Source organism: Bubalus bubalis, chromosome 2 (assembly GCF_019923935.1).
Source record: "Bubalus bubalis isolate 160015118507 breed Murrah chromosome 2, NDDB_SH_1, whole genome shotgun sequence".
Classification (NCBI taxonomy): Eukaryota; Metazoa; Chordata; class Mammalia; order Artiodactyla; family Bovidae; genus Bubalus; species Bubalus bubalis.
The window spans coordinates 167,694,342-167,713,867 of NC_059158.1; the positions used below are offsets into that span (position 1 = coordinate 167,694,342).

Consider the following 19,526-nt stretch of genomic DNA (forward strand, 5'->3'; position numbering starts at 1 on the left):
AGTGATGACCCCCTCCAGTATTCTTTCTTGGAGAATTCCATAGACAGAGGAGCCTAATGGCTACAGTCCATGGTGTCTTATGACTAAGCGACTGACATACACTTTGTTTAAATGAGAAATACTTGAGCAAATGTAAAAGCCAATAGGAAGCTTGCGGCAGGAAGAGAAGGCAGAATAGCAGAGAGAAGGACAAAGCAGGGATGTTCTGTATTTGGTTTGCCTCTAGTTATTAATACGATGCTCTTTTCCCTAGGGTGTCATTGGTTTGAAAGGAGAAAAGGTAAGTGATTTGTGGCATGTTGTTGTTGAAAAATCTCTAATTGTACGTATGAAAGGCACATCTCTTAAGATATGTCATTACAAATCAGATTTCATGATTAATTCAGAAATGATATTTATTCCTATTGAGTGTCTTCTACTTCTTGTCATAAATATGTCTTAAGGAATGCAAGCTTTGTATCATCCTTTAGGAAAATAAGGTCTGGGGAAGGAGAACTGATCTTATGCCCAAGGCTCCAGATTCTAGGTCAGGAAGTGCCACTCATTTTGGTGTCTTGGGAAATGGTGTATTATTCTTGTGTCTTCCCTCTATAGCCAATGGTCAGTTTTAGACAACATGAAAATGCTTTGAATTCTTCAAAACAGAATAACTAAAAAATCCTATAGCATTTCTGCAAGTATATATCCTGGAAGCACTTTTATCCTTGAAACAGTATGACCTTGAATAATCATTTAAAGATGTCTTGAAGATAAAATGCTGCTGATGTTTGATGAATTTCCTTTTCAAGGGCGCTCCTGCTGAAGGAGAAGGTGTAGGCCTTGATGGAAAAGGTGACCCTGGGTTGCCAGGAGCTCCTGGATTCCAGGTACACACTTCAGAGAAGATCTTTATCATTCTCCATCTCTCTCTCTCTCTGTCTCTTTCCACCTCTTTTTTTCTCTTCTTTCTCTCTCTCTCTTCCTCTCCCTATATTTTTCTCGCCCTCTTAAAAATATTTTTCACATTCATGTTTCTCCTATTTATATATTTCATTTTATTCTAAAACTTTCACCTCATTATAAGAAACTACATTGCTAAGTCACTTCAGTCATGTCCGACTCTGTGCAACCCCATAGACGGCAGCCCACCAGGCTCCCCCGTCTCTGGGATTCTCTAGGCAAGAACACTGGAGTGGGTTGCCATTTCCTTCTCCAATGCGTGAAAGTGAAAAGTGAAAGTGAAGTTGCTCAGTCATGTCCTTAAGCTCATATAAAAAAGATGCTTTTGTACATATGTATTTTAGTCTCTTCTCAAGTCTCAATCACCCAAGCTTTCTTCAATCTAAGGAGGAGTTTTCAAGGAATAGTTATGTTCCTTTTAGTATTTGTCAAAATCCAGGATAGGTTTGTATCCCACATTGAATGCAATTTAAAACTGTAATATTAAATAACAATCCTATTGTAAAGTATGCATGATAGTAATATTTTATTTAAATGCATCTTTCTCCTGCTGAATAGTTTGCTTTCTGATATCTATGCTTGTAGCCTGAGGGTGATCCAGAATAGATACAAAGAAACAGCTGTTCCCCTGAATATCCTTTACTTCCTGATTCAAAGGAGTCTTTTGATACTAACTTTCAGATTAATTAATCATAAATATCTTAATTCATAAATATATGTGGAAATTCCTGAGTAGAGGTTGGTATTTGCCTGAGCAAGTCAAAGAGTTTGAGTTAAGGTTGTTGAACGTCCATCCAGTGAGCCATGCCAGCTGGTGATGGATGGGCTGCCAAACTGAACAGTGATGCGATTAGAAGCCATCAGAGAATTTTACTTGTTTACTATTTTCGGCTGTGCTAGGTCTCTGTTGCTGCTCTCGAGCTTTCTCTAGCTGCGGTGTGCAGGCTTCTCATTGCAGTGACTTCTCTGGATGTGCCACACGGGCTCAAGGCGTGCGAGCCTCAGCAGTTACGGCACACAGGCTGAGCAGTTGCGGCTCAAGAGCTTATTTGCCCTGTGGCGTGTGGGATCTTCTCAGATCAGGGATCAAACTGGTGTCTCCTGCACTGCAAGGCGGATTCTTAACCACTGGACCACCAGGGAAGCCCAGTCATAGGCTTTTGAGAAAAGACACAAAAGTCGATAGCTCTTGGTTTGTTTCTTGTTTGCTTGTTTGTTTGCTTAGGAAGCAATAAGGGGTCAGATGCTGAGGGCAGGGAGTCTAGAAAGAGGAGACAGTAGCAACCTGGGACACGATGTATCCCTTAAATGTGTGTTGAGCATTGGCAGTGTACTACAATATGCTACCGCTAAAGGTACAAGAGTGGGACCTTCAGTTCTACAAGAAATCCCTCTTACCATCCACCTGCCAGTTAGGTACCAGGAGCTATTTAGGCTCTGGGATACCATAGTACACAAATCCCCAAAACCAGTTTAACCAAAATTCTTGCCCTCATGGCACATGCCTTTTAGAAGGAGAAAATATTTCAAAATGTAAATTACTTCCTGTGTGTTGTGTTCAGTTCAGTTCAATCGCTCAGTCGTGTCCGACTCCTTGTGACCCCATGAACCACAGCACGCCAGGCCTCCCTGTCCATCACCAACTCCTGGAGTCCACCCAAACCCATGTCCATTGAGTCGGTGATGCCATCCAAACATCTCATCCTCTGTCGTCCCCTTCTCCTCCCGCCCTCAGTCTTTCCCAGCATCAGGGTCTTTTCAAACGAGTCAGCTCTTCGCATCAGGTGGCCAAAGTATTGGAGTTTCAGCTTCATCATCAGTCCCACCAATGAACACCCAGGACTGATCTCCTCTGGGATGGACTGGTTGGATCTCCTTGCAGTCCAAGGGACTCTCAAGAGTCTTCTCCAACACCGCAGTTCAAAAGCATCAATTCTTCAGTGCTCAGCTTTCTTTACAGTCCAACTCTCACATCCATGTGTGTTGTGTTAGATAGTAATAAATGCTGAGGAGAAAAATTAATGTTGGGTTGAGGATAGGAAGTGTCTAGGTTAGGAGTGCTGTGGCTTTAGATTGGATATGCAGGAAGGCCCATGGAAAGGATAATGTTTAAGTAAAGACAAGAAAAGGGAGCAGAAGTGAGTCATAGAGATAGACATCGGGGGAAAGAGGATTCTAGGCAGAGGAAATGCAGGTGGAAGGATCCAGAGGTAGGAGCATGCTTAGTGAAAGACAGAGAAAGGGGCAGGGAGAGGAAGATTTTCTAAAAATCTTAAAAGTCTTCTAAAGGAAAGCAAATGCTTTGGTCATTTTTCTGGAAATAGTACCACCAGGATGGTGGTACCCCTATGTAGTACCAGCAAGATAGTCCTGGTAGTTATACATGGCACATGGCCTTTACTGAAATTAACTGCAGGCGTAAATGGGAAACATTATGCTCTGATTTTACTAAAAATAATTTAAGGCATTTAACTAATGGACATTGTTCTTCAGTAAGAAGTAAATTTGAACTTACTCTAATTCTTCTCTTCATTTAAAGGGTTTGCCAGGCCTTCCAGGTTTTCCTGGACCTGCGGGTCCACTTGGCCCTCCAGGATTCCTTGTGAGTATGAAGCCACCATTGCAATAGACATTGTAACTAATAAAAGAATCATAGCTTAAAGATTTTTAAGCAGAGTTGTAGACTTGGTGCACTACCTGCTGTAATTTTAACTGATGGATTTTTCTAGGGCTTTCCGGGACCCATGGGACCTCCAGGACCTAAGGTAGATTGCAATCTATATGTTGTAACAGCCAGAACATCCTAACCAATCTAAAAGCCAACTCAGTCTGATTGCACATGCGGGTCTTTGCCGGGGCTTCTCTTTGGGGCTCACAAGAATCCTCAGCAGGGACGTGAACAGTTCTCCACCGCTTTCTTCTCTTTTCCCTGCACTTCAGTAACTTGATCTCTGATACAAAGAGTCTTAATTCAATTATAAGGAGCTCCTTGTCGGGAAAAGAGCAAGGATTCCTAGTCCATACGTTTCCGTTTCTCATAGTCCTGCCGATCTCCCAGTACTTTATCTTATACATTTTTGTACTGGGCTGCTTCCCAAAACCAACCTGTCTTCATACTAGAAAATAAAAGATGACTGTTCATGTGCTCATTAAACAGGGTCCTGCATGTCTTTCTGTTACAAAAGCCAACTGTTAGGATTGGGGAGAAAAAAAAAAAAAAACCTTTTTCTTCTATCTTCTTAGGTTCAGTGACTGGGTTAACAGGAGAAAAAAGGTTGATTTCATATGCATATGGAGACCTCACAGAAATGAAATGAAAACCCCAAAGAAGCAATCAGACCCAGAGGCTTGTATACCGTTTTAACAAAGGGTGATACATTTGTGGTGAAGTATCAAGACATAGGAAGTGGGTTGTGAGCTTCTAGGGGCAAATTGTGGGAAGGTAAATATATGGGGGAAACTAGCGGAAGATAAGGGTTATTTCAGTGAAGTTTGTTTATGCAGGTTTAAGCTGGTGTTGTCTCCCGTGATGAGTTGTCTTCTCTTCTGTGCACAGGAGAGGGGAGGGTGGCACATGCACACGGGGAAATCTGTGCCCAGCCTTGAGGCCTAGGGACAGAGGAGGGAACTTTTTCTGCATTCCCTATTTCTCAAATGCCTTCAGCTCAAAAAGAGTTCTTCTGCCAAAGTGGTGTGTTTTGGAGCTGGATAGTCTGATCTCCTTCATTAGTTAAAGTTAAAAAAATGTTGAGAGAGGGCTGAGCCTCACCAGGAAATTAGTAGTGAACACAGTATCTCTTACTATCAGGTAAGCCTTTGTGTGTCGGATACTTTCCAAGGTGCTTTCACATGTACTGTTTCATTGATGTGCATGTATATATACACACACAGACACACACATACATTCTCTGTGAGATGAACAGGTTCAGGTTAAGTGAATCATCAAACAGTAATTGGCAGAACTAAAGTTTAAAATCTTTTGATTCGTCATCCTGAGCTTTTCTCTACTGCTTGTGGCCTAATGGGATGAAAATCTGCAAACTCAGAAGCAAAGAAACAAAGAGACATTGGTTGAAACGATAGATTTACTGACGAGAGATGATTCACATTAGACTTAGCTCATGTTCTAACTTACTAGTGAAGTCAGGTTAGCTTTAATTCTGTTTTTAGTTCTCTGTTAAGTTTTGAATTTCAGAATCCTGAAGTTCAGCTACACATCCCTCTTATTTTTAAGACTAGAAAACAGGGCACCAGGAAGTTATGTATCCAGACAGCAGATTCAAAACTAGCTGGTACCTGGCTAAGCCAAAAAAAAGGTCCTCTGAGCCGGCTTCCTCCTCCACCCCACACCCTTTCATGCCATCACTTGCATTTTTAAGTAACTCCCTTCAACTTTCTGCACTTTAAGATCTCTCCTTTTAAAAGAAACATGTTGCCACTCTACTCTAAGCAATAAAGTAACTTTTACAGTCCTAACATTATGATTAAAATGTAAGTGTTCAGTTACAAACATTGGAACTTTAATGGGCTTAGACTGTATATTTGTATTCATTAAAAAGATAATTTGGTTTTGTCTTTTCTTACAGGGTCACATGGGTGATAACGTGCTAGGACAGAAAGGAGAGCAGGTAATTTATATACTATGGTTTATTTGTGGGCAAAATATTTTAGGTTCCTTAGTAAACAACACATTTTATAATGCCATCTGCGGCAACATGGATGGACCTAGAGATTGTCATACTGAGCGAAGTAAGTCAGACAGAGAAGGAGAAATATCTGATGATACCCTTATATGCAGAATTGAAAAAGAAATGATACAAATGAGCTTGTATACAAAACAGAAACAGACTCACAGGCTTAGAGAAAAGCCTATGGTTGCCAGGGAGAAGGATGGGGGAAAGGGATGGTTAGGGGTTTTGGGATGGACATGTATGCACTTCTGTATTTAAAATGGATTATCAACAAGGACCTACTGTATAGCACAAATAATTCTGCTCAGTGTTATGTGGCAGCCTGGATGGGAGGGGAGTTTGGGGAAAAAAAATTGATACATGTATATATATGGCGGAGTTCCTTTGCTGTCCACTTGAAATTATCACAACATTCTTAATCAGCTATACTCCAATAAGGTAAAAACAGAACAAAAAAAGTCTTAAAAACCCAGATAACCACAATGGTGTGATCACTCACCTAGAGTCAGACATCCTGGAATGTGAAGTCAAGTGGGCCTTAGGAAGCATCACTAGAGAGGTGATGGAATTCCAGCTGAGCTATTTCAAATCCTAAAAGATGATGCTCTTAAAGTACTGCACTAAGTATGCCAGCAAGTTTGGAAACTCAGTTTTCATTCCAGTCCCAAAGAAGGGCAATGCCAAAGAATGTTCAAACTACTGCACAATTGCACTCATTTCACATGCTAGCAAAGTAATGCTCAAAATCCTTTAAGCTAGGCATCAACAGTATGTGAACTGAGAACTTTCAGATGTACAAGCTGGATTTAGAAAAGGCAGACGAGCCAGAGATCAAATTGCCAACATCAACTAGATCATAGAAAAAGCAATAGAATTCCAGAAAAACATCTACTTCTGCTTCACTGACTACACTAAAGCCTTTGACGGTGATCCATCACAAACTGTGGAAAATTCTTAAAGAGATGGGAATACTAGATCACCTTACCTGCCTCCTGAGAAATCTGTATGTAGGTCAAGAAGCAACAGTTAGAACCAGACATGGAACAACAGACTGGTTCCAAATAGGGAAAGGAGTATGTCAAGGCTGTATATTGTCACCTTGCTTATTTAACTTATATGTAAAGTATCATCATGAGAAATGACGGGCTGGATGATGCACAAGCTGGAATTAAGATCGCCGGGAGAAATATCAATAACTTCAGGTATGCAGATGACACCACCTTTATGGCAGAAAGCAAAGAGGAACTAAAGAGCCTCTTGATGAAGGTGAAAGAGAAGAGTGAAAAAGCTGGCTTAAAACTCAACATTCAAAAAACGAAGATTGAGGCATCCAGTCCCATGCAAATAGATGGGGAAACAATGGAAAGAGTGACAGACTTTCTTTTCTTGAGCTAAAAAATCACTGTGGATGGTGACGGCATCCATGAAATTAAAAGACACTTGCTCCTCGGAAAAAGCTATGACAAATCTAAACACCATATTAAAAATCAGAGACATTATCTTGCCAACAAAGCTCCATATAGGCAAAGCTATGGTTTTTCCAGTAGTCATGTACGCGTGTGAAAGTTGAACCATAAAGGCTGAGCGCCAAAGAACTGATGCTTTCGAACTGTGGTGTTAGAGAGGACTCGAGAGCCCCTTGGACTGCAAGGAGATCAAACCAGTCCATCCTAAAGGAAATCAGCTCTGAATATTCATTGGAAGGACTGTTACTGAAACTGAAGCTCCAGGACTTTGGCTGCCTGATGCGAAGAGCCAGATTCTGGGAAAGATTGAAGGTAGGAGGAGAAGGGTACGACAGAGGACGAGATAGTTGGATAGCATCTAACTATCTAACTCAATGGACATGAGTTTAAGCAAACTCCAGGAGATGCTGAAGGACAGGGAAGGCTGGAGTGCTGCAGTCTATGGGGTCACAGAGCCAGACACAACTGAGCAACTGACCAACAACAACAAAAGACTTGCTAATACACATTTTATTTACTAAGTCACATTGAAACCAAAGCATTTGCTGTGTCTCAAGTTTTGTTTGCTTTATTTTTTAGGTAAGAACTAAAGAGGAAATGTAGATCTCTTAAGCTTAAGTTTTTTTGTAATTCCTGAGTGTGTTTGTCTTTAGGGTGTGAAAGGATTGACAGGACCACCTGGACCACCAGGAACAGTTATTGTGACTCTAACCGGCCCTGATAACAGAACGGTAACTCTTCTGTGTTATTATTAGGCTCCTGCCTTCCCCTCTGTGCCATGAGGCCCTTGTAATCCCTTACCTCTTTTATAAGCTCTGTCACCTAAGTCCATTTCCCAGGTGGCCCAGTGGTAAAAAAATCTACCTGCCAACTCAGTAGACAAAGGTTCAATCCCTGGGTTGGGAAGATCCCCTGGAGAAGGAAATGGCAACCCATTCCAGTATTCTTGCCTGGAGAATCCCACGGACAGAAGAGCCTGGCAGGCTACAGTCCATGGGGTTGCAAAGAGTCGGACACAACTTAGTGACTAAAAACAGTAACAGCACCTAACTCCGGTCCAGCCAGCCTGGGTCTCTGGATTTTATTCTTTTCCTGTCTTTTACTCAAGAACTGGAAAACATGAGGAAGAGAAGACCCAAGGCAAGCCACTTTCAAGACTATTGAAGGAGGAGCCTCAATCTAATTTTGCTTACCCTTTATCCTCATCCCTCTCACTGTTCCTAACACAGGCTGGGTTTTCAGTGTGTATTTTTGGATAGGTGGTAACAAAATGGGTATATGTCTCTGATCCAACTGGATGGTTGTTTTGGTATCTAGTCACTCAGTCATGTCTGACTCGTGACCCCATGGACTGTAGCCCTCCAGGCTCCTCTGTCCATGGTATTCTCCAGGCAAGAATACTGGAGTGGGTTGCCATATCCTTCTCCAAGGGATCTTCCCGACCCAGGGATTGAACCTGTATTTCCTGCTTGGCAGGTGGATTCTTTACCACTGAGCCACCAGGGAAGGATGGTAATGGCCTAAAAATAAGGGTGGAGTGTTATCATAATCAAATAGGACATTTTTACCCTGCCATTATAACCCCAAGACACTGTGGCCCCCATTCCTCTCCAAGGACACCATGACTCTTATTCTGAAATTATCAGGTGCTTTTTGCTCTCACATTGGGGTAGCTGGAAGGACCAGGGAACAAAATTGAATCAGATGCTCAGAAGTGCATCACAGCATAATACCCCAATCCTAGACACTAGGTTGATCCTGAAATGTCTGGGACAGGTAATAGGGAGTGAGGGGGAAGCTAATAATTTTCCTGTGGATTAACTAAGAAATTGGAGAAGGAAATGGCAACCCACTCCAGTATTCTTGCCTGGAAAACACCATGAACACAGGAGCCTGGAGGGCTACAGTCCATGGGGTCAGAAAGAGCCGAACAAGACTGAGTAACTAAACAACAAACTAAGAAGTAAACATAAATCATCTCTCTTTTTTAAAATTATGATTGTTTTGATAATACCTTGATTGCAATATAATTTACATGCTGTAATTTTCACCATTTTAAAGAAGAAATTCATGGATTTTCATTATAATTTTTAACAGCATTATTGAGGTATAAGTCACATAACATATAATTCACCCATTTAATGTGCAATTCAGTGGCTTTTAATGTGTTCACAGAGTTGTGCAACTTACCGTGGGCATTTTAGAACATTTTCATCACCCTGAAAGAAATACGTTAGCCATGACTTTTCAATATAATTAACTTTTAATGATAGACGTTATCAAACAAAACTGATAAGTTAAAACACGGTGAAGTTTTATATGACCAAAATAATAACTCTCATTGAATACTGGAAAAAATATTGCCTGAGGAAAATAACTGAACTTTTCAGAATTAATCAACAAAAGTAAATTTAATAAAATCTAACACTTTATTGGCTGAAAAACTGATTTAAAAAAATCTTATCTTGAGAACATTAAGAGCTGGGAGATTTGACCCAAAGGATGTTTTTGAAAATTATATTTTTACAAAATATTAATAAAATGTGATAAGGCCAAAACAAACCTGATTAATGACTCAAATCCTCATTATAGCATTTACTCAGAAAATCATTGATCTCAGTGAAAATAATTTCAATATATTAAAAATGAGAGTAAAATATATTAGAAATGATCTGATTATACTTATAGAAAACTGATTCAGGAGTTAAATTAGTTTAATATAGTTTGATCTAAATTAATTTCTTTTTTAAAAAAGAGACTGTACAAAGGATATATTGTACAGCACAGGGAATATAACCAGTGGTTTATAATAACTATAAATGGAGTATAATATACAAAAATCTTAAATCACTACATTGTACACCTGAAACTAATATAATATTTATAAATCTACTAGACCTCAATTCAAAAAATAAAATGCAGAACACAAAATGTTTGTGTATTGTTTCAGGGGGTTAACAGGTATAAAATTCAAAATGTGAGAAATGGTGATATGTTAAATAGGAGGTATATATGTAACTTGAAAATCCAGTTCATGGACAGCTAGAGGACTTTTCCAAATGTAGTCAGTAATATCTTGTTTGCTCTCTTTCTGATGACTTCAACTTGTTTTTGTGACAGGACCTCAAGGGAGAGAAGGGAGACCGGGGAGCCATGGGACAGTCCGGAGCCCCTGGACCCTCCGTAGGTCACTTAGAATCATATTGTTCCCTTCAAACTAATAGTAGAAACTTGGAGCATATTTTGATGTATGTAATATTTTGTACATACATATTTTGATGTATGTAATATTTTAATATTAGCTAAAGCATGATAGCATTTTACTGCAGCGGTCGTAAATACTAGAATTATTTTATGGCCGCTTCTAGCTGAAATCCCTGCACTGTTTTACATGCACCCTCTGTCACCCATCTTGTGATTTATCTTCAGCATCTGATTTTATAGCATCTGTTTTTAATTTGATATTCATAAATAAGATGTCTCACTTAGATAACCTATCATTTCAAAAATTTTAATGGAAGGCAAAAGTTAATAAAAATCGATATAAGTCAAAGATCAGTAATTTACAAAACTTGACCTAACTCTCATTGATTCAGGGGCCACCTGGAGAATCTTATGGATCAGAAAAAGGTGCTCCTGGAGAACCAGGCCCGCAGGTGAGTTTGGAAATCATTGTCATGTGCAGCCTAAATTAATGGAACCCAGGTCTTCTACATTGCAGGTGGGTTCATCTGGGCCACCAGGGAAGCCCCAAATTAGTCAGTACTCAGGACTTTATAGGTGGCGAGTATAAGACGCTTAGGGCTCCCAGGCGGCGCTAGCGGCAAAGAACCTGCCTGCCAACACAGGAGACATGAGACGAGAGTTCCATCCCTAGGTCAGGAAGATCCCCTGGAGGAGGGCATGGCAACCCACTCCAGCATTCTTGCCTGGAGAATCCCCATGGACAGAGGAGCCTGGCAGGCTGCAGTCCATGGAGTCACAAGGAGTCACACAGGACTGAAATGATTAGCCCATAGTACCCAGCATGCAGCACTCTCATTGTTTAAAAACTAAAAATCATACACTGGGAAAAGGATATTTTTTCTAAGAAAAATATTCAACTAATGTTGTTTTTAATTTTATAATGGAAGGTAAGTACCATAATAGTTAATACCATAATAGTTAAACAGCTCTGTCTCTTTAAACACTGTAAAATTCCTTTTATATGTATATTTAAATATAGGCATGTCTGCAGTTCAAAGAGTTGCCAACATTGCAAATAAATACATTGACTGTGAACGCCTCTCTCTTTCTGAATTTTCCTGCTTACTTCTCTGCTCAGTGCTTCCCTGATTTTCTTTCTAAGCTTGGATGGCTAACTTTAGTTTAGCCAGGGCATGGAAACAACATGTGTCCATTGACAGATGAATGGATAAAGAAGATGTGGTACATATATACAATGGAATACTGTATGTGTGCAAAGTTGCTTCAGTCATATCTAACTCTTGCCTGGAGAATCCCATGACCCTCCCTAACTTCCCAGTCTGACTGGCTTCTGCCTTTCCTGGCAGAAGAAGGTCATCGTCAGTTCTGCAATTAATAGCTTTTCGTTCTAATAACTGAGGGAAACCTCAGTTAGGCTTTCTTGCCTAAGATCAAGAGATCGTATCATTTAAGTTTTTCGTGTTTATTAAAGTATCCGTAAGTTACATGTTTTTCTTTTGTTTTTGTTTTAGGGAAAGCCTGGAAAAGATGGTGCCCCCGGTTTCCCTGGCACTGAGGTAAAGTCATGAAGTCATGACTTGGTCCATTGATGTAATGAAAGTCAGTCGTATTAGACCAAGAAGGGTTTTTGAGAGTCACTCATGGTGGGCCACAGTCCATGGGGCTGCAGATACGGAAACAACTGAGCGGCTGAGTACGCTTTAGTGTCACACCCTCTCTGTGGAGAGAGGTCATTTGAACACCCTTCCCCCCCGCAACCCCACCAAAAGGAGTTTAAAGCATTTTGCTTGCTACAGAAGAAATTGATTATCAGTGTGTCTTCTGATCTCTTCACTTTGCTCTTCTCTTAGGGAGCCAAAGGCGACAAGGGTTTCCCTGGGTTAAGGGGTGAAGATGGCATTAAGGTAATTCCCTTCCGGACATCTGCTTTCAGCTTTTATTATTGGTTGGGTTTTCTCACCGTTTTCCTCCCCACATCCTGAAACTCGGTGCAAGGAGCTGCAGTCAGAGTTCACTAAAATACCTCAGCGTATTTGTTAGGGAGAAAGGAGAGCTGTGGTGGCTTTATTTAAACACTTGAAGGGAAAGATGTTAAACCTGTTCTGTGTAGTGGAAGCTGGCTTAGGACCAGTGAGATTTCAGCTTCCCATGAGGAAGGAGTTGGAAGGGACCTGTGATTGGAGGAAGTATCGGCTCATCGAAGGTCAAGCATGGTCTGAACCCTGTCAGTCTCAACCTGGGTCACGATGAACTGAATGGTAGTCATTGGTGAACTGTGGACTATGTTTCACATCAATTTATTTCTGACAATATGTTACAGATTTCAAATAATTTTCCTATATAGGTATATTTATCCAGAGTCAAGATTTTTATCCTATGATATTATGGCTTTCTGTAGAATTCTGGAATGCCCTCTTCAGTAACAAAGGTTGACAATAGCTGGGACACTGGGAATTGCCTACAACCCATGGCCTGGCTTCCCTGTGCCTCTAGTCCAGGTGCGAATAGGGAGAGCATGCAATGATGCAAGCATCCTTTGAAGGAAGTGATGTGGAGGAAACCTAGAGAACAAGAGCCACTTCTTCCAGACCTTGTAGATAGGATTTCTGCCTCAGATATGGCCCTCCAGGAAAATAATCAAAAGTCAATATCCCTTTCGTGCTAATTTGACTTGCACATTTCATAGAAATAACATCAGTTTTAGCATAGCTTGGTTTAACTATGCATTTTGATTTCTAAGTATACCTAACATGTAAATACTTTTGATTAGTGTGCTCATAATTTGTAACTGTCTTTCAACACAGGGGTGGAAAGGAAACTCTGGCCCTCCAGGATTTCGTGGTCCAGTAAGTGTAATGAGGGACAATATTAACGTTATGCTTGATCAAGTCTTTCCAAATATCAAGGAAATTTTGAATCAGTGTCCCTTATTAACTGCTATGATAGAGATTATAGTATTTACCTTTTTATCAATTTAGGGCCAAAAAAATAGCTATTGTCATTATTTGTCCATTCGATAATGGGCAAATATTTTTATCTGGTCCTACTTGGTCCCTAGAATGCACTGGCAATGCCCATCCTGGGCTGCAGAGAAGAAAAAGCCTTTGTCTAAACAGGCCAGGCCTAAGGTCATCCTGCACCTTTGAGTAGCATAGGAAGGCAGCAGTGAAGGACAGCTCAGGTCCTGGGGGTGTGGGAGAAGGACTTCACCTTCTGGGCCCTGTTATGACATCCCCGAACTACGAGGCAGCAGAAGCTCAACTTTGGGTTTAATTCAGGGCCTGCAAAACCCAATGACCCCAGCCCAAGCTTCCTTGGTGGCTCAGATGGTAAAGAATCCACCTGCAATGGAGGAGACCTGGATTTGATCCCCAGATCAGGAAGATCCCCTAAAGAAGGGAACGACAACCCATTCCAGTATTCTTGCCTGGAGAATTCCATGGACAGAGGAGCCTGGTGGTCTATCTTCCATATGTTGCAGAGTCAGACATGACTCAGCAACTAACACTTTCACTTTTAAGCTCCTTAGAGGCAGGTGATCCTCCTTCTCGAGTGGACATGGATTTGATGTCAGTCAGCTCCTGGCAACAGGGTGGCCACGCTGTATATAGTGACTCTGTAGCTTGAGGAGATGAGTGTGAATGGGACCCAGGCTCTGAATTCCGGTACCTTCCTTTGCTGCCTCAAATGATGGTGGTTCTCACATTTAGAGTGCAGAGCAGAACTCCCATTTAAGACCTGCAGGTGAGACAAAAAGGTCCCTGGTGGCAGAGGAGTCACTGGGGGAGTGTGTTTGTGTCCTCCTACAAATGTAGTTCCCAGACCCCCCAGGCCTAGTAAGTTAACTCAGTAACTGAAGGAGGATCCCAGAAATCAGCTTCTCTACCTTGCAAGCAAATGATTCAGATAACAATCCCAAGATTCTTTTAAGGGGTTGCTGGGAAGATGAAAGGCTATTTTGTGAAAGTACTTTGCCAATACTTGGCAAGTACATACATAGCTTGATGGATTTTATGATGGAGGAATTTATTGCACTGTTACTACTATTATTATTATGAATTCTTTTTTTTACTTTATGCATACAGTTTTAACTACAAAGTTCTTGTTATAGTTGTTTAAACAAGTCGGTAAGCTAATTGGCCCCATGCAACATATGAAAAAAGTTTTTTAAAACTTTTATATTTCCATCATTTTTTTTAATGCTCAATTCCACATAGTTTTGCAGCTTCTACTGACTTCAGAGAAAGTTCTGCTTTGGAAGAAGATGGTTAAGGAAATGAGCAGAAGGTCCATTGATCACTTCAGAAATACTAATAATCCTCAGTCCTTGGACTAAGGAAATGTTTGTCTGAAGATCAATGCTGTCCTGAAATTTAGAGAAACAATGAAGTATTTTTTTGATGTATACATCCCAACGTACTTTGAAATAAATTTAGTCCACAGGACAAGCATTTTTAAAAAATGAAATGGAATAGAATAAAAAATATCAGAGTTGATCATATGTTGTAAGAAGTTACTCTTTTGTAAAACTTTAATTTCTACATACATACTCATACATATATAGATATGTATATGTATATTTAAGAGTGTGTATATGATTTGGGCTCATCATAAAATGTATTTCTAAATGAAAGCCCATGAAATATGCACTGTCATGATACCAGGTTAACTTTTAATTTATCCATCCCATAAAACTGCCATGTTTTTCTAACACATAAGCCTGTGAACTCAGGAAAAGTATCATTTTAGTCAAAAAATAACAAATTGAAGTAATTGTATTTGGTGAGTTACCATAAATAGCTATCTTTTTTTTTTTCAATTTCATTTTCCTTTAAGACAGAATATTATGACACATACCAGGAAAAGGGAGATGAAGGGATTCCGGGCCTACCAGGGCCCAAAGGAGCTCGTGGCCCGCAGGGTGAGAATAATTTTCTTCCTAAAGCATTTGCTGATCATCCTGTGTCTTTCATTCATGGCAAAATGTGTTTCAAGGCATGTGTTTGTAGACCTAGAATTTGCAAGAGGAAAGGAGCGGTCTCCTAATGTTCATAGGTGGTGGTATTTTTTGATGTTTCCGAGTGACTGAACTGAATTTTCATATTTTCCTAAAAAAATTCCTTAAGTGGTATACAGTAGACAATAACTGCTTATCTTTATGCATAATTAAGTATCTTTAAACATAACATTCATATCTGATAGGAAGACATTAACATAGCCAGAGGGCAGGGAGAGGGAGTGTCCAAAACCAGCAGTCCCGGAGGGATTACAGAAGAGAAGATGCAGCCCCGAACAGCTCTCATTTGAGCAAATCTACACAAATAGGGACAAGAAGGAACTGAAGCCCTTGGTTCCTGATTTCCAGGACCATGAATTAAAGTCACATTGACTTATATTCTGTCCCTTTTGATGGGTTGAGATGATCTTGGCTAATAAGCTCTTATACCTCACTGCACACTGAAACTCCCCAAGAACTGCTGAATAAGAACCATGTCCCCATTTCTTCCCCATGATTCTGATGTAATTGCCTGGAGGAGGGCCCTGGATACTGGCAGGTCACAGAAGCTCCTTAGATTAATTCTAATGTGTAGCAGGCTTGAGAACCACTGAGGAAAATGATTGATATAAATAAGATTTCAAAGGAGAATTTTATTTAAATGTGTAAAAATTCTCATTGTTTTAAACAAATGGACAGATAATTATTAGACACAGGTTTTAAAACATCTGATATGCTCACTACAAGTTACTAATATACATCAAAGAGTTAGAACCCTACTCGGTGTTGTAGCTATAAGTGGTCTGAGATGGATCCAGGCCAAACTTTGAGGTTTTTGACAATTTCAGCTATTTGACCTTCTGGCCTCTGGATCATCCCAGCAAAGTGCTAAACACAGAACAGCTCTTAGGAAATGTCTGTTGAGTTATCCGAAGACGATAAAGCACTATAGTTTACTTAAAAAAAAAAGTATAGTTGATTTGCAATATTATATTGGTTTAAGGTGTACAACATAGTGATTCAATGCTTTTGTAGGTTATACTCCATGTAAAGTTATTAAAAACTAAGGGCTGTGTTTCCCTGTGCTATACAATATGTCCTTATTGTTTATTTATTTTATACATAGTAGTTCATGTCCCTTAATCCCCTACTTCGCCCCCTCCCTGTTTTTGAGTGTTAGACATCTAAGATGAACTTAGTTTCTTCTTAGCAGTTTGTCTAAATGACTGAACTTTTCTCATACTTACTTATGTGAGAGTAGAGGCAAAGTATGAAAAATGTATTGGTAATTATCATTATATTGCCATCTAAGATTTCAATAACGGAAGGAGGGGATATTTCTATCTTTGTAAACAATTACTGTTATGTGTCCTCAGGTCCCAGTGGTCCCCCTGGAGCCCCTGGAAGTCCTGGTATGTACATGTTTCTCAGATACCAATACAAATACTATTAAAAGGAAAACATGCTGCTTTCTAATGAGTTTGCATTATTTTCATAAGAGTGATGTTTCATTAATTGGTATACAAGTGTTTCCAACTTCTTCATCATTAACTTTGGGACCTTCAGGGGAAAAGGGGAGGAAAACTGACACAAAGTGATACAGAATTGCTCTTTTTTACTTCTCAGTAGTTTTACCTACTGCTGAGCTGCCCAGGTGGCACTAGTGGTAAAGAACCCGCCTGCCAACACTGGAGACGTAAGAGACGCAGGTTCAATTCCTGGGTGGGGAAGATCCCCTGGAGGAGGGCATGGCAACCCACTCCAGTATTCTTCCCTGCAGAATTCCATGGACAGAGGAGCCTGGCAGGCTACAGTCCACACGACTGCAGAGTCAGACACAACTGAAGAGACTTAGTAAACGCATGCATTTTTAACTGTCAGGCAGTAACTTTGGTGTGGGAGTAGGAGGCTCAGAAAAAGGCACAGAGAAAGAAAAACATTAATTTTGTGGCAATTAGGTTGGTTAAGGTGATAGTTTTCATAATGTATCACAAGTTGCCTAAGGATACATAGATTACAGTTTTTATATTTTAACATATATTGTTTGTGGTACATACACAATTCTGTAAAGTGTAAAAATATTCATGAATCATTAGAGTAGTTGCCTCTTGAAAGAGGAAGAAGAATAGGGTCAAGGATGGTTAGTTAAGGATTAACCACAGTGGCCTCAGTTTTAACTGTCATTCTGTAATGGGCCATCTTGTAAAAAGGAAACAAGAACAAAATAGCAAAGATTTGATAAAGCCTTGCATTGATTATATTTCATTTTTTCTCTATACTATGCTGTATATTTTAAAAATAATTTTGAAAATGAATTAAGATTAAAGAGAGTGAAGGACTATATGTACATTATGATTTTATTGTAAAAGAAAAGAAAAAATGTATACATATTATGTGTACTTGGATATACATGGAAAAATATATAACAAACTCTTAACAGCAGGTATTTCTTGAAGGTGAAATGATGCAAATGCAGATTTTAGAGGTCCGACCAAATACTAAGAAAGAGCTCCTTCCAGTAGCCTTCCCAGGTGTCTCAGTGGTAAAGAATCTGCCTGGAATGCAGGAGACACAGGAGACGTGGGTTTGATCCCTGGGTCAGGAAGATCCCCTGGAACAGGAAGTGGCAGCCCACTCTACTATTCTTACCTGGAGAATTCCATAGATAAGCAAGGCTGGTGGGCTACTGTCCATAGGATGGCAAAGAGTCAGACACAACTGAAGCTACTTAGCACACAGTGCACAAGACAATTGGCAGAAATAAACTTCAATTGGGCTTCCCTGGTAGCTCAGTAGTAAAGAATCCTCCTGCCAATGCAGTAGATGTGGGTTCTATCCCTGGATCAGGAAGATCCCCTGGAGAAGGAAATGGTAACCCACTCCATTATTCTTGCCTGGGAAATCCCATGGACAGAGAGCCTGGTGTGCTATAGCCCATGGGGTTGCAAAAGAGTTGGACATGACTTAGCAACTAAACAACAACAACAAAAGTTCAATTACAGTTTTCTCTCTTTCTTATTTGAGACACTGAAAGATAGCCATCTTCTAGTCTCTAAAAAAAAAAAAAAATTGCAAAATATTTAGCATGTATTGAGTAATTTCTCCTGAAATCCTTTTGAATCAAGAGACTGCAGTGAATCCCAACTTCTGTTTCATTCCCTTGTAATAAAGCACATAAGTTACCTTGTGGGAATGGAGTGGTCTGAGCTCTGCTGTGTTGTGGTGGTTGAACCAGGTCCCAGGTGAGGGAGAGAAGAAAATTCACTTTGTTTCATATGCTCTATATTCTTTTCGATTGTACAACGTTTATAAGACTATCTCCCTTTTGCAATTGAAATGCATATGTTAAGCAGGGGGAACTTTTTAAATACAATACATGATTATTTTTTCCAAGGGTCATCAAGGCCTGGCCTCCAAGGAGCCCCTGGAGTACCCGGTGTGAAAGGAAGTAAAGGGGAGCAAGGGCCCCCAGGAAAGACTGCAGCAGGGCCTCCGGGGTCCCCCGGCTGTCCTGGTTCTCCAGGTCCTATGGGGTTCCCGGGACCTCCAGGCCCACCAGGTAAAGATGCTTCATGGCGCCCTTCTGTGTGCGATGCCCAATGACAGAGGTGTGCTCATCGGGGCAATAAGCCTTACATACAGCTTGGCCATCTGTGTGGACCTTAGGTGTTATCTTTGCACTGGTGTTTTATTTTATTAGCTGCCTGTGAAAGCGTGACTGCTTGGCAAGATCAGCCCAGCAGTAGCCTGAAGACAGAGAGGGAGGCAGGGACAGAGGAGTGAGCAGAGAAGGAGTGACTGTTATCATGTTGGCCCAAGCCAAGTGTAACGTCTTGTTCAGTTCCTGGAGACTATCTTCCAAGAAGCTGTATAACTTAGTCTCAGGATAAACTTTTCCTGGGGACCGAGAGGCAAAAGTTTCTCCAGGGATAGGACTAACACCCTACCACCACCACACACTCACACACTTCCAGACTCTGTTTCCATGGCTTCCAGGCCATCCCATGCCTTAGCATCAGCAGGAAAGCCCCAGAGCAGGAAACTATAGGTGAGCAACGTGAACCGAGGCAAGATGCTGCCAAGTAGAGTGGGTCAGAAACCACAGAGCTGCCGCCCAGAGGATGTGAAATGGTTCCTGGAGGTTCTGATGAAGTTGTCCTTTTCTCCCCATCCTATGACAGAGCCACTTCACAAAATGTGTTGGCTGATAGGAGTCTAGAACCTCAA

General features: G+C 40.6%; 1 protein-coding gene across 3 annotated transcripts in view; it reads left to right on the forward strand.

Annotated features, from left to right (window-relative positions):
- Nucleotides 1–19,526, forward strand: part of COL4A3 (collagen type IV alpha 3 chain) — a 159,170-nt gene that overhangs the window by 93,108 nt on the left and 46,536 nt on the right. For 2 of the 3 annotated variants that reach the window (XM_006047125.4, XM_025262130.3), the window contains exons 8-21: nucleotides 254–280; nucleotides 789–866; nucleotides 3,479–3,541; nucleotides 3,669–3,704; nucleotides 5,526–5,567; nucleotides 7,750–7,827; nucleotides 10,217–10,279; nucleotides 10,693–10,752; nucleotides 11,815–11,859; nucleotides 12,154–12,207; nucleotides 13,108–13,149; nucleotides 15,140–15,224; nucleotides 16,676–16,711; nucleotides 18,694–18,858. In XM_006047125.4, coding sequence (XP_006047187.3) covers nucleotides 254–280; nucleotides 789–866; nucleotides 3,479–3,541; nucleotides 3,669–3,704; nucleotides 5,526–5,567; nucleotides 7,750–7,827; nucleotides 10,217–10,279; nucleotides 10,693–10,752; nucleotides 11,815–11,859; nucleotides 12,154–12,207; nucleotides 13,108–13,149; nucleotides 15,140–15,224; nucleotides 16,676–16,711; nucleotides 18,694–18,858 — 874 coding nt within the window. Of the gene's footprint in view, nucleotides 1–253; nucleotides 281–788; nucleotides 867–3,478; nucleotides 3,542–3,668; nucleotides 3,705–4,182; nucleotides 4,286–5,525; nucleotides 5,568–7,749; nucleotides 7,828–10,216; nucleotides 10,280–10,692; nucleotides 10,753–11,814; nucleotides 11,860–12,153; nucleotides 12,208–13,107; nucleotides 13,150–15,139; nucleotides 15,225–16,675; nucleotides 16,712–18,693; nucleotides 18,859–19,526 lie in introns of all 3 variants that reach the window. The other variant, XM_006047126.4, reaches the window with a different exon arrangement.